We start from the raw sequence: 14,902 nt of genomic DNA, 5'->3' as shown, positions 1-14,902 counted from the left end.
CGAGACAAACCTGGTTTCATTACTTACTCAGCTCGCTGTTTGTCAACCACTCCCTCTCTAGGTTGTGCCTGTTTCCTCTCTCAGGATGCTGGTCAAATCTGCCACCCCAGCCTTGGGGTTCTCTGGCTCAAGGCATGATTCGCAGGGTTTAGAAACAACCTGTTCTGGGGATATAAAGGGAGTGCTGTTACATAGCAGGAAACTATCTACTTGTGACACACACACACACCCAAAAGTGGATGAGAGTCAAACATAGGTGTGACTTAAAACACCTTTCACCTACATCCTCTTTGTTATCATTTGTGCTAGATTGTGTCTTAGAACTAGAAATGACCGGATTATCTTTAAACTCTATTATAAAGGTGCATTTGGCAACTGTGATGGCCTTCCAGCATATGATTTTTCTGTTTTCGCTCATCCTACAACTAGGAGGTTTCTCAAGGGACCAGACCATAGGTGCCGACTTCCTCTCTGTCCGGTGGGTGCTCAAACCCCTCCACCCCCTCCCTGCACCACTGTAGCCCCTTCCCCAAAGTCCCCTTCCCACCCCAACCCATATAGCTTCAGCCCATTTGCCGGCACTGAAGTTAGGCTTACTGCTGTAATTGCCAGCATTGCCTTTGGAGCCTTTTTAAAAAATAATTGGTGTTGCATTTGCAATCTGCCAGTAATCTGGTGCAGAGGCTGATCTAAGTGATAGGTTACATACCACAATTACTATCTGCAATTTCATATTTGAGTTCCCTCAGAATCCTTGGGTGAATATCATCTGGTCCTGGGAACTTGTTACTGTTTAGTTTATGAATTTGTTCCAAAACCACCTCCACTGACACCTCAATCTGGGACAATTCCTCAGATTTGTCCTCTAAAAAGGCTGGTTCCGGTGTGGGAATCTCCCTCACTTCCTCAGCCATGAAGACCAATGCAGAGAATTCATGTCTAGCTGGACCTATGCATATTTCAGAGGTAACTCTGTGGTCTCAATGTGTGCCAAGAAAAGGGGTTTGTCAGGCTCTGATGGACGTTTTGGGTACGGGAGAACCTGTATGGAAGGACTGGTCCCCACCTTAATCAAAATGGACCTGAGCTGCTGGCACATACGATGAGGTGTTAGAGGCTCATTTCAGCTGAAAGCGGGTGTGCGCTGAGGAGTGTGTCAGTCACACTGACGTGTGTGAGTTGTTGGTAATACACTGGTGTCTGTATCTAGCACAGGAGAGGATGGACACTACAGCAGGGAGAGACTCAGAACCAGAGCCATGGAAATGCTGTGAAGTCTGTAGGATATCCGCTCAAGGAGATAAATCAAAACAGACACCTAGTCAAATATAAAAGCTGTAAGCATTATATACAAATGCAAGAGATTTAAAAGCAAAACCAGGGGAATTTCCTAGAATGCCTGGCAGTGGCCAAGAGCCGTGATGTAACAGCATTAGGGAAATGTGGCAGAGTGATGAGAAAACAAAAGGGATACAGGGATACCTAGCTACAAACGGAACAGGGAAGAGTGAGTAGGACAGCGAGGTGGGGGAGCAGTCTTAAGTCGCACACAGGAGTGTCACTGTAGACAGTTCGGTGAGACCTGGGCTCTGTGCAGTGCAGTCAAACAAGCAAATGGCATGTTAGGTTGCATCCAGAGTGGGGTAGTGAATGGGGACCGTTCTAATGCAATTCTGTAAATCAGTGATGTGGGCTCATGTGGGCTCTGTGTGGAGTGCTGGTCACTGATGTTTTCTGTGTTACCCCGGGCTACAGGGTGACTCGCTCCCACCTGTTTACAGTGCAAGGGAGTCTTCTCTGTGCCCCCTGGGGGGAACCTGCCCCAAACGAGCAGCTGCTGTCAACACAAGCAGCCCACTCCAGGCTCTGCAAGCCCCGTTCTTTCCTTCTGCAGGCGAACAAGTGCATGACCCAGCTCTTAGGCTCCCGAAGTGAGCCTTGGAGTCAGAGTGCAGATAATCTATGGGGCTAGTTAACCCCATGAGTTCTGCTCTGTCCCTGGGGCACAAGTCCCCCCAGCCTGTCTGTACACACCACTTCATTACACTCAAGTGCCCAGTACCGCAACTTCTGGACACCCACAATATGCAGAGATTTGCTGCCCCTGTGGAAGCAGCATCCCCGCTTCACTAGCATCACCACAGATCCGCCCTGTCCTTGGCACACAGCACTCAGCCATGGCTCTAGTAAAACCCAGTAGAAGTTTGGGACAAAGCCTGAGAGATTCAAATAGCAGCAAGAAGAAGGGCTGGAAACATCAGGTTACAGGTAAAAGCGAAATCGAAGATGCCCTGTGGAGTCTACATGTGTTAGCAAGTTCCTTTCTGCTCTGAGGGATTTCTCACCCAATAGTCGGTCTGTGCAGTGCCTGCCCAGTCCAGAGAGCTGGGAGCCACATTCCATGAGACACTCATGCTGGCAGCATGTCCCTTCTATAGTGGACAACATCTCCTGTTATACAAAACCAGACCTTTTTGTCTCCTTTGTAATCAGCTTGTCCCTGGTTGTCCCCCTTTTCAGGGTCTTTTTCTTGGGTTCTTTTGTGCTTTGTAAGGGCCCAAGCCTGCACCTTGTCTATATCGTAAACTCTTGGCGGGGCTAGGTGGAAAGACATCAGTTGTTGTCACGTTTGCTTGAGTGAGCTCTGAGAACCACCCCGCCTGCCCAGTTTCACCTCTAGCAGCTTTGGGACACAATATTCCACCCGTCACATGACTCTTAATCTCTTCCACATGCACATCCCACAGTAACCATGACAACCAGCGAATTCGTAGCTTTCGGCAGGGACCACATGGTCCCCTTTGCTGAAATAGCATGAAGATGACAATCACAGGGAAAACATGCCCATCTGGGTATACCTAGGTAAGTCCCTGGGTACGTACTTAACTGTCTACCCCCGACTGTGTCCAACATGGGGTACTTGGATCACCTTCTCTCCCAGGATATTGCAGAACAGGAAGGGGTTCAGAGAAGAGCAGTGGGAATGATCAAGGGCCTGTAAAAACTCTCCAGGAAGATGGAAGAGATTGGGATTTTTACCTTAGAAAGGAGATTAATAAGAGCAGAGACGACAGCAAGAAAAATAGTAGAGGAGGGAGAGCGGGAACATCTCTTCTCCCTGCACAAGAACGGCGGACTTCAGTCCTTAAAAGGAAAAGGAGAAAAGGAAACACTTTCTCTCACACACCCAGAACCCAATGTGTAACTAGCCTGCGGAACACTCTGCCACAGGAAGTCGCTGAAGCCAGAATTTAGTAAGCTGCGAAAAGGGACTGGACGCTTGCGGATCAAAACTATTCAGCGTGATCATAGTCTATGATAATTGTGGCAGCAACATTAAACCTCTTGGTTCAGGGCTTACATCCGTCTAGCTATTAGATACCATGGTGAGGTCTGTGGGGGGAAGAGTATCCCACATCTGCTACCCCAGGGTCTCTCCTCTTCCTCAGCACTGTCAGACAGGGAACCTGGTTTGATCCGGTCGGGAGGCTCCTATGTTCATAAGCATCCTGTGGTAGGTAGGTGCTACTGGGTTGGTTCCCAAGTAAGTCCTTAAATTACAAAAATCTTGTTTTATATGGACAGAACTGCCTATTTCTGCCTGTTCTACTGCCAGTTCTGCGTTCTCCTTCTCCCCTAGTACAGCACGAGTGACGGGGAGAAAAGCTGGGCAGCAGAGTGACGTCTCTGCTCTCCTCATTCATCCCTCCCTGGCATCTGCTAAATGGCTGCAATACAATTTGTGATGCGTTAACTGCTGTTCAGCGGGGAGATGGGGCCCTACCATTGTTAGCGCTTGTTAATTTCCCTTCATGCTACTAGTGTGTTCAGCTTTGGAGAGCTCCTTGGAGGGCCCAGGCTGGGCTTAGGCCTGGAGCCTCCAGCCTCTGCATTGCACAGGGGAGAGGCTCTGCCTCCTGGTGTAATGAGGAGAGAACTGTCAGGCAAGCCCCCCTGGCACTGGGCAGGGAGGGAGGCACAGGCTGGGTTTGGCTTGGCCAGTGACTTCACTGCCTTCTTTTTTCAGCTTCTCCCAGTCCCCAGCACTGGAGCTGGACAAGTTCCTGGAGGATGTGAGGTAAGAGGCCTTCCCCCTCCTATGCTGTGAGACTCCCCTGCCTGCAGCTGGCCCTGGGCAGGTCCCAGATGCTGCTTCTGCTCACCGGGAGAAGGCGAATGCCCTCCATAACGCTGCTCCTCTTGCAGGAACGGCATCTACCCACTCACAGCCTTTGGGATGCCTCGGCCCCAGCAGCCTCAGCAGGAGGTGGTGAAGTCCCCCATTGTCCCCCCGTCAGTGAAGACCCCAACGCCAGAACCTGCTGAGGTGGAGACCCGCAAGGTGAGAGCGGCAGATGCTGCTGTCTTCCCTCTAGTGTCTGCACCGTGCAGGGACAGCTGGAGTCACATGGCCTCTCTGCTTCCCTTTCAGGTGGTGCTAATGCAGTGTAACATTGAGTCAGTGGAGGAGGGAGTCAAGCACCATGTACGTTTCCGTCTCCCTCTTGCACACGCATGCTCTGCAGGGCCGGGGTCTAAGGCACCATTACTGAGCAGGCTGCTCCAAGTGTCTCTGCTCCGCCTTGGCAGCAGTAGTGGGGTGAGCGGAGCTGGCTCCAGCATGTAGGCCCCAAAGCCAGAGCAGAGCGTGGCAGCCCACCTGGTGCAGCGCAGTCCCTGCGGGGTGAGCGCGTGGCGTTTCCTGGCTTGGGTGCGGTGCATTCTGTCCCGGGGGAAGCGGAGGGGGTTGTACTGGGCCTGCTCCAGGCACTGCTCGAAGTACCCCCCACCGTAAAGGGCACTGGCCACCAGGGCTGGGAGGGGGCTTCCCCGATCATGCAGGAATTGCAGCTCCTTCTCATGCTCACCTTTCTCCTGCAGCTGACGTTGCTGCTGAAACTGGAAGACAAATTGAATCGACACTTGAGCTGTGACTTACTGCCCAGTAAGTACCTGCCCTTCCCCTCCCCCGGGGCGTCCCACCAGCCCAGGACTCACTCACTCCTCTCTCTTGTAGATGACAATATCCAGGAGCTGGCGGCCGAGCTGGTGCAGCTGGGATTCATCAGTGAGGTGAGCTCCTGCCTCACCCTCACTGGCACGAGGGGGAACTGGCTGCACGGGCTCCCCCCCTGCAAGCGTGTTCCTGTGTCAGCCCCCTCCCCTCAGCGCACAGGCCACAGGGTTTCTTGTCCTGCCATCCCCCCAGTCTTCCCCTTCCCAGGGCCAGGCTCCTGTCTCTCAGGTGTGGGCTTGGTCAGCCCCATGGCCCAGCGTGCAGTCAGAGCCGGCCCAGACACACTGCTAACTGTGCTCTGCTCTCCCTAGGCCGACCAGAGCAGACTCAGCTGTTTACTTGAAGAGGCGTTCAACAAGTTCCACCTTGCCCGGAACGGAGCCCTGACGGCGGTGACCGTGTCGTCCTAGCAGCCCCTCCAGGCTGGCTGGCGTTGCTTAGTTGCCCGTGACCCTTTTCTGAGTCTGTCCATCTGTGTAGGGCACCAGCAAGACCCTAGCCGCTGCGCTTGGAAGCTCATCCTGCATGTGCCGTCGCCAGGCCCAGCGACAGTCTGCCCTGCCTACCTATTAAAGGGGACTTTGCGCGTCAGTATTATTTCAGCCGTGTTTTGTTGGGAGTGTGTGGGGCGGCGTGGCCAGCCGGGCCGCGGGAATGTGCATGGCATTTGGTCTGTTGGAATTGTACAAAGGTTGGTGGGTTTTCTTTTGCACAGGACAGAAATCTTTTTATTTAAAGGTAGGAAAGAGGGGAGCCCCCTATCCCCATGTGCACCACATCTGGCATCTGCCTCTAGTACCGTTCTGTATTCACCCCCCAGGGCAGGGGTGAGGGGGGCTCTGCAAAGTGCTCTGTTCACCCTCGCCCCAGCAGCCCCTTGGCGCTTCTCTATCACTTGTTTACGTGTTGCACAGCAGCTTGGCAGGGGCCGGAGGGGCGACCGCTCTCCTGGAGCGAGCGGGGCAGGGGTGTGGCTGGGAGCAGGTGCTAGGAGCACTCGTGGGTGCCCTATAGTGGGCTCCTCCCACTGCTCACACCGGAGCCCCCGTCTGAGCCCGGCCCCTGGGTGTGGAGAGGGGCAACTGTGAGCGGGCAGAGCCTTAGTCCTGGATTCCTGCCCCACTTCTCCCAGAGCAGGGGGCTCACCTGAGTAGGGGCCTTGCCTCCACCGCTCCTCTCCCTGCTGCAGCCCCATCCCCAGAGCCGGGGCCCCGCCTCTGGCAGCTGCCGCTGTACCACGGAGCCTCCTGTGTCTAGTTTCTATCAGTTCCTATTTTTAATAAACGGTTTTGTAAATAAGTAAAGGCTGCTTCTTTGCCATGTGTGCTGGGCCCTGCCCCCCCCCCCCCTTCCATGCTCTGGGGGCTGGGCCCTGCCCCCCCCCCCCTTCCATGCTCTGGGGCCTGGGCCCTGCACTTGAGGTACCTCCACCCCCCCACCCCCCTGCAGCTGGGCCACTTCCAGAGGTACCTCCACCCCCCCCCCCCCCGCCCTGCTCCCACCCCCCTGCAGCTGGGCCCTGCCCCTGGGGCACTTCCACCCCGCACCTGGGCCCTGCCTTGGGGGGGGGGGGAGATAAATGTCTATCAGGGATGGTCTAGACAGTATTTGGTCCTGCCATGCGGGCAGGGGACTGGACTCGATGACCTCTCGAGGTCCCTTCCAGTCCTAGAGTCTATGAATAAAGGGGGATGCGGCGGGGGGGGGGGCTCTCTTTTCTCCCCCCCCCCCGCGATATAGGGGCGGGGCCACGGCGGGGGCGGCTCGTTCCCTCCAGCGCTGCCGGGGACTGAACTCCCGGAGCGGGACCCCCAGGCGGGGAGAAGCGCCCGTCTCCCCCCCCCCCCCCCCCAATCAATCGTTGTGCCGGGGGGCCGGACTCCCGGGGGCGGGGGCGGGATCGGACTCCTGGGTTCCGCGCGGGGGGGGCGGGGGCGGGATCGGACTCCTGGGTTCCGCGCGGGGGGGGCGGGGGCGGGATCGGACTCCTGGGTTCCGCGCGGGGGGGAGGCGGGATCGGACTCCTGGGTTCCGCGCGGGGGGGGCGGGGGCGGGATCGGACTCCTGGGTTCCGCGCGGGGGGGAGGCGGGGGCGGGATCGGACTCCTGGGTCCCGCCCCGGGGCTGGCTGCGCGGGGCGGTGACGCCGGCCCTGAACCGGCGGGATGAGCTGCGGCAGCGGCTGCGGGTTCGGTGAGTCCCGGGGTCCCGCCCGGAGCCCGTTCGGGGGGGGCCCTCCGCGAATCGCCCCCCCTCCCTTGCGGGCAAATTCCCGCCATGCCGTGCGTGACACCCTCCCCCCGTGCCGTGTGTGACCCCCCCATTGCACAATGTGTGACCCCCCCCACTCCACACTCAGGTACCTCCCCCTGCCATGTGACCCCCCCCCACTCCACACTCAGGTACCTCCCCCCCAATGTGTGACCCCCCCACTCCACACCCAGGTACCTCCCCCCCAATGTGTGACCCCCCCACTCCACACCCAGGTACCTCCCCCTGCCATGTGACCCCCCCCGTTGTACTTTCAGGTACCTCCCCCCCCGCTATGTGTGACCCCCCCATTGCACACTCTCTGGTACTTCCCCCCCGCCATGCGTGACCACCCCCCCATTGCACACTCAGGTACCCCCCCCAATGTGTGACCCCCCCCACTCCACACACACGTACCTCCCCCCGCAATGTGTGACACCCCCCCCACTCCACACTCAGGTACCTTCCCCTGCCATGTGACCACCCCCCCCGTTGCACATTCAGGTACCTTCCCCCCCCCCCGCTATGTGTGACCCCCCCATTGCACACTCCAGTACTTCCCCCCCCCCCCGTGCCATATGTGATTTCCCCCCCGTTACACTGGGTGCCCCCCTCATGCCCATTGACAGTTGGGGGTACGAGGCCCTTGTGCTGTGTGTGTGTCTCTCCATTGCCCCCCGAGGTACAAGCCTCCCCTCCTTTCTGGTGCCTGACGCCTGCCTCTCTTGCAGACTTGGGGCGCGGACCCCAGCGCCTCATGCGCTCTGGCATTACCCTGATCGTCCTGGGCCACGTGAACTTCATCCTGGGCGCCATCGTGCACGGCACGGTCCTGCGCCACGTGGCCAACCCTGAGCGCACGGTCACCTCCGAGTACACGACTGCCAACGTCATCTCCGTCGGCTCCGGGCTGCTGGTGAGTGGGGCCCGCCGGCCGTCCCTGCTCCAGCCCCCGCAGCCCCATTGCTCCCCCTGCCCCCCCATTGGCCCCTGGGGCTCCAGCTGCCGGCATGAGTCCCTGCGTGGCACCGTGGGGTCGGCTGGGCCTGAGCCTGCAGGAACAAGGCGGCGCTTGGCCACTGCGGCCCTGGCCGACCCCAGAGCGAGATGCGTACCGGGCAGCTGACCCCTGGCAGCCCAGCGCCTCCCCTGCCGCTCGAGGCTGGAGCTGGGGGTGTGGGGACGAGGCCGATGCAAGGAACCGACAGCAGAACCACCGCTGGAGTGAGACATGAGCGAGGCCGGGCCTGTCCCCCCTGGCCCGAACCTCAGGTGTGGTTGAGTTTCTGGGCCATAGGGCCCCTGATTTAACAACGCCTTTGGTTGCTACGCCCCAGGGACCCAGCCACTGGGTCTGGGGCAGCTGCACTGGGGGGCTTGGGGGGGCTGCACTGGGGGAGGGACTGACCCCCCGTGTCTTTCCCTAGAGCATCACTGCTGGGATTGTGGCCATCTTGGTGTCCCGGAACCTCCTCAAGGCAGCCCTGGTGAGTGAGCACCGGGGGCCGGGGCGCGAAGGCCAATGCTGGGGTCACAGCTGGGTAACCGGGGGGGCTGAGTTCGGGCAGGAAGCAGCATTCAGGGCTGTGGCCCAGCGCCTGCAGCAGCCACTCCCTGGACCTTGCTCCCTGAGCTGCCCGGCTCCTGCCGTGGGCCCAGCCAGCTTTGCGGCTACGTCCTCACAGGCCGCACCTGCTGCAGATAAGGCCCCAGCTCTTTCCATCAGCGCTGTTCCCTGTCCCTGTCTCCGCCCAGGCCAGGTGCCACGCAGTCCCCCATCCCCCGTGTGCCCGGCTGAGATCTGGGTGCTGGGCTCTGCACAGACCTGCCCTGGCTGGGTAAGGCCCCCGCCCCACCCCGTGCCAGGCACCATCCCGCTCTCCCCAGCCGAGGGCAAGGCCCCACCTTGTGCCAGGTGCTACATACCCCCCCACACCCCCTTGTGCTGCATAAATACCTGACAGCCGCTCCCTGCCACCAAGCGCTCATAGGCAAACCCCCTACAGCCCTTGATAAAAGCCGGGGGGAGGGGGCCAGGTCCATCCACCCCATTGTACGGGGCGGGGGGGGTGACTGGGCCGTGCAGCGCGGCTGTAATGCAGGCGTCTTGGCTCAGACACTGTCCTCATTGGCTTGGTGCAGGACGGCCCATCCGCGTCCCCAAGGGAACGCCAGGCTCAGAAGTGGGGCCTGGGGCACTGGGAGATGGCCACATGCCGAGGGCACCCGGGTTTGTGCCAAGCCCCCCCTGCCCCATGGCTCTGCTGGCAAGGGGAGCGTCTGACACCAGACGTAAGCGCACAGGACAGGGCCAGGTGCAGGCACTGTGGGGGGGCTGCCAAGCGCTGAGGCCAGGGCAGCGGCTGCCAGCGCAGTTGCTCATTGGTGCTGGGATGGGTTAGCACTGGAACGGGCGTGGCAGGGGCGACCCTGCCCCCTGCAGCTTCATGTGGACACTGGGGGGTGGTGCCCTGGGCCCCCGTGGGGCTGCAAGGACCTGGGGTGCAGGGAGACGATGGAGGCCCAGAGAAACATTCATCTGGGAGCAGCTGCTCCAGTTGCTGGAGGAAGCTCCCGGCGCAGGGGGAGGGGTCCCTGCTTGGGCGTGTGGGGCCCAGGGCCGCTGCCCACTTCACCCCTGGGCTGCTGGAGCTGGTGAGTGGCCCATTGCGGGGGGAGGGGCTACGCCACGTGGCTGCCCGGCTCCTGCCCACCAGCTCTGGTCTCCGCCTGCAGCACTGGGCCTTGCTGTGCGTCTCGCTGCTGAACTGCCTGCTGTCTGCTGCCTGCAGCCTGGGCTTGGCTCTGGCCATCTCCCTCACCATCGCCAGCCGGGGGCACCGCCTGATGGTGGGATGCAACAGCTCCACCCTTCCCGCCGACGCCCGGGCTGCCATCGCCACCAACGACTGCCCCTTCAACACCACCCGCATCTACGTGAGTCCCTGCTGCGGGGCCGGGTCCTGCCCATCCATCGCCCCTGCTCGCCCCCCTCCTGTGCACCCCCTGCTCCCTGCTGTGGGGCCGGGCCTGCCCATCCATCGCCCCTGGGCGCCCCCTGCTCCCTGCTGTGGGGCCGGGCCCGCCCATCCATCGCCCCTGGGCGCCCCCTGCTCCCTGCACACCCCCCTCCTGCACGCCCCCTGCTCCCTGCTGTGGGGCCGGGCCTGCCCATCCATCGCCCCTGGGCGCCCCCTGCTCCCTCCCTCCTGTGCACCCCCTGCTCCCTGCTGTGGGGCTGGGCCTGCCCATCCATCGCCCCTGGGCGCCCCCTGCTCCCTCCCTCCTGTGCACCCCCTGCTCCCTGCTGTGGGGCTGGGCCCGCCCATCCATCGCCCCTGGGCGCCCCCTGCTCCCTGCTGTGGGGCCGGGCCTGCCCATCCATCGCCCCTGGGCGCCCCCTGCTCCCTCCCTCCTGTGCACCCCCTGCTCCCTGCTGTGGGGCCGGGCCTGCCCATCCATCGCCCCTGGGCGCCCCCTGCTCCCTGCACGCCCCCCTCCTGTGCACCCCCTGCTCCCTGCTGTGGGGCCGGGCCCGCCCATCCATCGCCCCTGGGCGCCCCCTGCTCCCTGCATGCCCCCCTCCCTGCTGCGGGGCCGGGCCCACCCATCCATCGCCTCTGGGCGCCCCCTGCTCCCTGCACACACCCCTCCTGCGCACCCCCTGCTCCCTGTGCTTGGGGCCGGGCCCGCCCATCCATTGGCCCTGGGCGCCCCCTGCTCCCTGCGTGCCCCCCTCCTGCGCGCCCCCTGCTCCCTGCTGTGGGGCCGGGCCCTGCCCATCCATCGCCCCTGGGCGCCCCCTGCTCCCTGCTGTGGGGCTGGGCCTGCCCATCCATCGCCTCTGGGCACCCCCTGCTCCCTCCGTGCCCCCCTCCTGCGCGCCCCCTGCTCCCTGCTTGGGGCCGGGCCCTGCCCATCCATCGGCCCTGGGCGCCCCCTGCTCCCTGCTGTGGGGCCGGGCCCTGCCCATCCATCGCCCCTGGGCGCCCCCTGCTCCCTGCTGTGGGGCTGGGCCCTGCCCATCCATCGCCTCTGGGCACCCCCTGCTCCCTGCGTGTCCCCCTCCTGTGCACCCCCTGCTCCCTGCTGTGGGGCCAGGCCCGCCCATCCATCGCCCCTGGGTGCCCCCTGCTCCCTGCACACCCCCCTCCTGCACGCCCTGACCTGCCTGTGCCACACCCCACAGGACACGGCCCTGGCGCTTTGGTTCCCCTCCATGGTGATGGCTGCGGTGGAAGCTGCGCTCTCTGGCAGGTGCTGTGTGGTGTCCCTGATCCTCCGTGGCATCGGTCCCTGTGCAGACACCAACATCCGCCAACAGGTCAGAGGTTCCAGCCAGAACCCCCTCCTTGTCCCCTTCCCCTCCCAGGGACTGTCTCTTGGGGAGGGGGGGTCCTCTCCCCATTTGGTGCACCAGACAGATTCAACTGGGACCCTGTGCTCTAACCCTGAGGGTCCCAGGGGTTGTTTCCCCAACACGCACTGAGAGGTGCTGCCCCCCCCACCCCAGGTGTGAAGGGAATGGAGAGGCCAGAGCAAGCGTGGGGTTGCGGGGGTCCAAGGCCAGATATATATGGGCTTTGGGGTGGGAGGGGCCAGACTGCAGTGCAGGGCCAGGCATGTCTCCCCAGGGCTGTCCCCCATCTGCCCCCCATGCTCTGCCCACACAGCACCACGTGACATTGCTCAGCCAGCTTCAACCCTGAAAACATCCACTCAATGCGCAGCGGCTGTCAAACCAGCTACCAGAATGGTGGGAACCGTTAAGAAAGGGATCGATAATAAGACAGAAAATATCATAATGCCACAGTATAAATCCATGGTACGCCCACACCTTGAGTACAGCATGCAGATGTGGTCGCCCCATCTCAAAAAAGATCTATTGGAATTGGAAAAGGTTCAGAAAAGGGCAACAAACATTATTAGGGGTCTGGAACGGCTTCCGTATGAGGATAGATTAATAAGACTGGGACTTTTCAGCTCGGAAAAGAGACGACTAAGGGGGGATATGATAGAACTCTATACAATCATGACTGGTGTGGAGAAAGTAGACAAGGAAGTGTTATTTACCCGTGACATAACACCAGAACTAGGGGTCACCCAATGAAATTAACAGGCAGCAGGATTAAAACAAACTAACGGAAGTATTTCTTCACACAACGCCCAGCCTGTGGAACGTGTTGCCAGGGGAGGTTGTAAAGGCCAAAACTATAACTGGGTTCAAAAAAGACACAAATCAATTCACGGAGGATGGGTCCATCAATGGCTATTAGCCAGGATGGGCCGGGATGCAGCCACATGCGCTGGGTGTCCCTAACCTTCTGCCTTCCCGAAGCTGGGCCTGGACACCAGGGGATGGAGCACTTGCTAACTGCCCCGTTCAGCCCCTCTGGGGCAGGGCTGCTCAAGCTTTTGCTTTCTGAAGCCCCCCCAACATGCTATAAAAACTCCGTGGCCCCCCCGTGCCACAACAACTGTTTCTCTGCATATAAAAGCCGGGGCCAGCGTGGGGGGGGGGGGGCAAGCAGGGAAGCTGCCCGGTGCCCCACACCACAGGGGCCCTGTGAAGCCAAGTTGCTCAGGCTTTGGCTTCAGCCCCTGGTGTCTGGCCTTGGAGCCCCGGGCTTCAGCCCTGGGTGGTGGGGCTTTGGCTTTCTGCCCTGGGCCCCAGCAAGTCTAATGCCAGCCCTGCTGGGCGGACCCCCGGAAACCTGCTCATGGCCCCACAGTGGGCCCCAGACCCCTGGTTGAGAACCACTGCTCTGGGGCACCTGGTACTGGCTGCTGTGGGAACTGGACACTGTGCTGGGTGGACCTTTGGTGTGCCCCAGTTTGGCCGTTCTTATAACCCCTGCACACCCCCCTGGGGGTTCAGTCACCCCAGCCCTGGCATCGCACTGCCCCGGGGCACCTCGTTCAGGTGTCTGCGTCCTTTCCAGCTGGAGGAAGAGACAGCGACAAAGGAGGTGGCATCTGAGGACCGGCACACGCAAGAGCTGTGCCAGCTGCTGGCTGTGGAGGACGGGGCCAGGGCCTAGTGGCAGAGGTGAGCGTCGCCTGACCCAGCCAGGGGAACAGGGCCCATGGGGGAATCTGCTGGGTTGGTGGGTCTCTGAGTGTCCAGCCCAGCCAGCTGGGAGCTGCTTAACCCGGTGCACTGGGGACACTGTCACTCCCCCTCCTTGCTGGGCAGGGCCCCATTCCCCACCCACGCCGGGGCTCTGAGTCCCTCGGTGCCGCCGCCTGGCAGGCCCCATTCCCTGCCCACGCCGGGGCTCCGAGTCCCTTGGTGCCGCCCCCTGGCAGGGCCCCATTCCCTGCCCACGCCGGGGCTCCGAGTCCCTCGGTGCCGCCCCCTGGCAGGCCCCTTTCCCCACCCACGCCGGGGCTCCGAGTCCCTCGGTGCCGCCCCCTGGCAGGGCCCCATTCCCCGCCCACGCCGGGGCTCCGAGTCCCTCGGTGCCGCCCCCTGGCAGGCCCCATTCCCCGCCCACGCCGGGGCTCCGAGTCCCTCGGTGCCGCCCCCTGGCAGGGCCCCATTCCCCGCCCACGCCGGGGCTCCGAGTCCCTCAGTGCAGGCCTCAGGAGTCTAGCCACCTTAGCCGGACAGTTTCTTTCTCTCGCAGGTAACGCTCCAGCCCACATCAGCTGGGAGCGGGGGGTGAAGCGCCCATTATGCTGATGCCGACCCATGGAAGAGGCAGGACACAGGGCCAGGAGGGAGGGGGCAGCTGCCCCACCTGGCAGACTTTTCCTTGGGGAGCAGGCTCCCTTCTCCTGTGGCAGGGTCCTGCTCGTATCCGGGCTCCCGTGGCTGTCCCCCTCGTGCCCGGAGTGTGCCAGTCCTGCTGCTGCCAGCCCTCCCGGGGGTCTGCCCACCATGCTTTGCTGAGTTCCCACCCCCCTATGGCCATGGGGGAAGGGATCCTGCCAGACACGCCAGTGGGGAGGGGGAGAAGCAGCCTGAGCAGGGACATCTGGACAGCCAGTGACCTCGCTGCAGGTGGGATTGGCCTTTCTCAGCTCCCCTCCCTCCAGCTCTTCCCCTCCCTCCACACCTGCCCCTTAGCTCGCCCCCCTCCCACTCACACACCAGCCGTGGCATGAGCCGGCTCTCACCCCGGCCCGCTGCGGGTGTGCTAGGCCCCAAGTCTGTGGCACTGGGGCTGTACTGCGCCTAGCACAAGGGGCCGGGGCTTGGCTGGCCCTCAGACACCAGCCGAATAAACACTGTTAATAAACCCTCAATGGTTTGGGACCTGGTTCCCCAAGCGACTCCCCAAACCGGCTGCAAGTGAGAGCTCAGCTGAGTACAGCCCTTGGCAACTAGACAGACTCAGCAACGCCCGGCTGTCCTCCGAGGGTGTGTGTGTGTGTGGGGAGGGGGGGCTGAGCAGCACTGGGAAGCAGGTTGTAACTGGGGTCAGTATAGTGGGAGAGGAGCCTGGCAGTGGGTGGGGTGTGCATAGAGGGAGGGAGAGGCCTGGCAGTGGGGATGGAGGTGTTAAGGGGGGAGGAGCCTGGCAGTGGGTGGGGCTGTGTAGAAAGGGGAGGAGCCTGGCAGTGGGTGGGGCATTGAAGAAAGGGGAGGAGCCTGGAAGGGGTGGGGCTGTGTGTAGAAAGGGGAGGAGC

General features: G+C 61.6%; 2 protein-coding genes across 3 annotated transcripts in view; both read left to right on the top strand.

Moving 5' to 3' along the window:
- NRBP1 (nuclear receptor binding protein 1) overlaps nucleotides 1-5,608 on the top strand; it is a 79,634-nt gene extending 74,026 nt beyond the window's left edge. For both annotated transcript variants that reach the window (XM_054022322.1, XM_054022321.1), the window contains exons 13-18: nucleotides 4,028-4,078; nucleotides 4,207-4,342; nucleotides 4,433-4,486; nucleotides 4,882-4,945; nucleotides 5,018-5,073; nucleotides 5,329-5,608. In XM_054022322.1, the coding sequence (XP_053878297.1) occupies nucleotides 4,028-4,078; nucleotides 4,207-4,342; nucleotides 4,433-4,486; nucleotides 4,882-4,945; nucleotides 5,018-5,073; nucleotides 5,329-5,427 (460 nt within the window). In that variant the 3' untranslated portion in view covers nucleotides 5,428-5,608. The remainder of the gene's footprint in view (nucleotides 1-4,027; nucleotides 4,079-4,206; nucleotides 4,343-4,432; nucleotides 4,487-4,881; nucleotides 4,946-5,017; nucleotides 5,074-5,328) is intronic.
- Nucleotides 5,609-7,134: 1,526 nt separating this feature from the next.
- Nucleotides 7,135-14,518, top strand: KRTCAP3 (keratinocyte associated protein 3). The gene is made up of 7 exons (XM_054022117.1): nucleotides 7,135-7,210; nucleotides 7,999-8,183; nucleotides 8,695-8,754; nucleotides 10,004-10,204; nucleotides 11,457-11,591; nucleotides 13,210-13,316; nucleotides 13,897-14,518. The coding sequence occupies exons 1-6, from the start codon at nucleotides 7,183-7,185 to the stop codon at nucleotides 13,306-13,308; spliced, it is 708 nt and encodes a 235-aa protein (XP_053878092.1). The 5' UTR covers nucleotides 7,135-7,182; the 3' UTR covers nucleotides 13,309-13,316; nucleotides 13,897-14,518.
- The last annotated feature ends 384 nt before the right edge of the window (nucleotides 14,519-14,902 follow it).

The sequence above is a fragment of the Malaclemys terrapin genome, chromosome 3 (assembly GCF_027887155.1).
Source record: "Malaclemys terrapin pileata isolate rMalTer1 chromosome 3, rMalTer1.hap1, whole genome shotgun sequence".
NCBI lineage: Eukaryota > Metazoa > Chordata > Testudines > Emydidae > Malaclemys > Malaclemys terrapin.
This window is presented reverse-complemented; position numbering and strand designations above follow the sequence as displayed.

What these genes read in the sequence shown, in the direction of transcription:
- KRTCAP3 (XM_054022117.1), top strand. Translation starts at nt 7,183, where the DNA reads ATGAGCTGCGGCAGCGGCTGCGGGTTCG. An exon ending in CCGTCGGCTCCGGGCTGCTG is followed by an intron (nt 8,184 to 8,694) that starts GTGAGTGGGGCC and finishes GTCTTTCCCTAG; the next exon opens with AGCATCACTGCTGGGATTGT. An exon ending in ACACCAACATCCGCCAACAG is followed by an intron (nt 11,592 to 13,209) that starts GTCAGAGGTTCC and finishes CGTCCTTTCCAG; the next exon opens with CTGGAGGAAGAGACAGCGAC.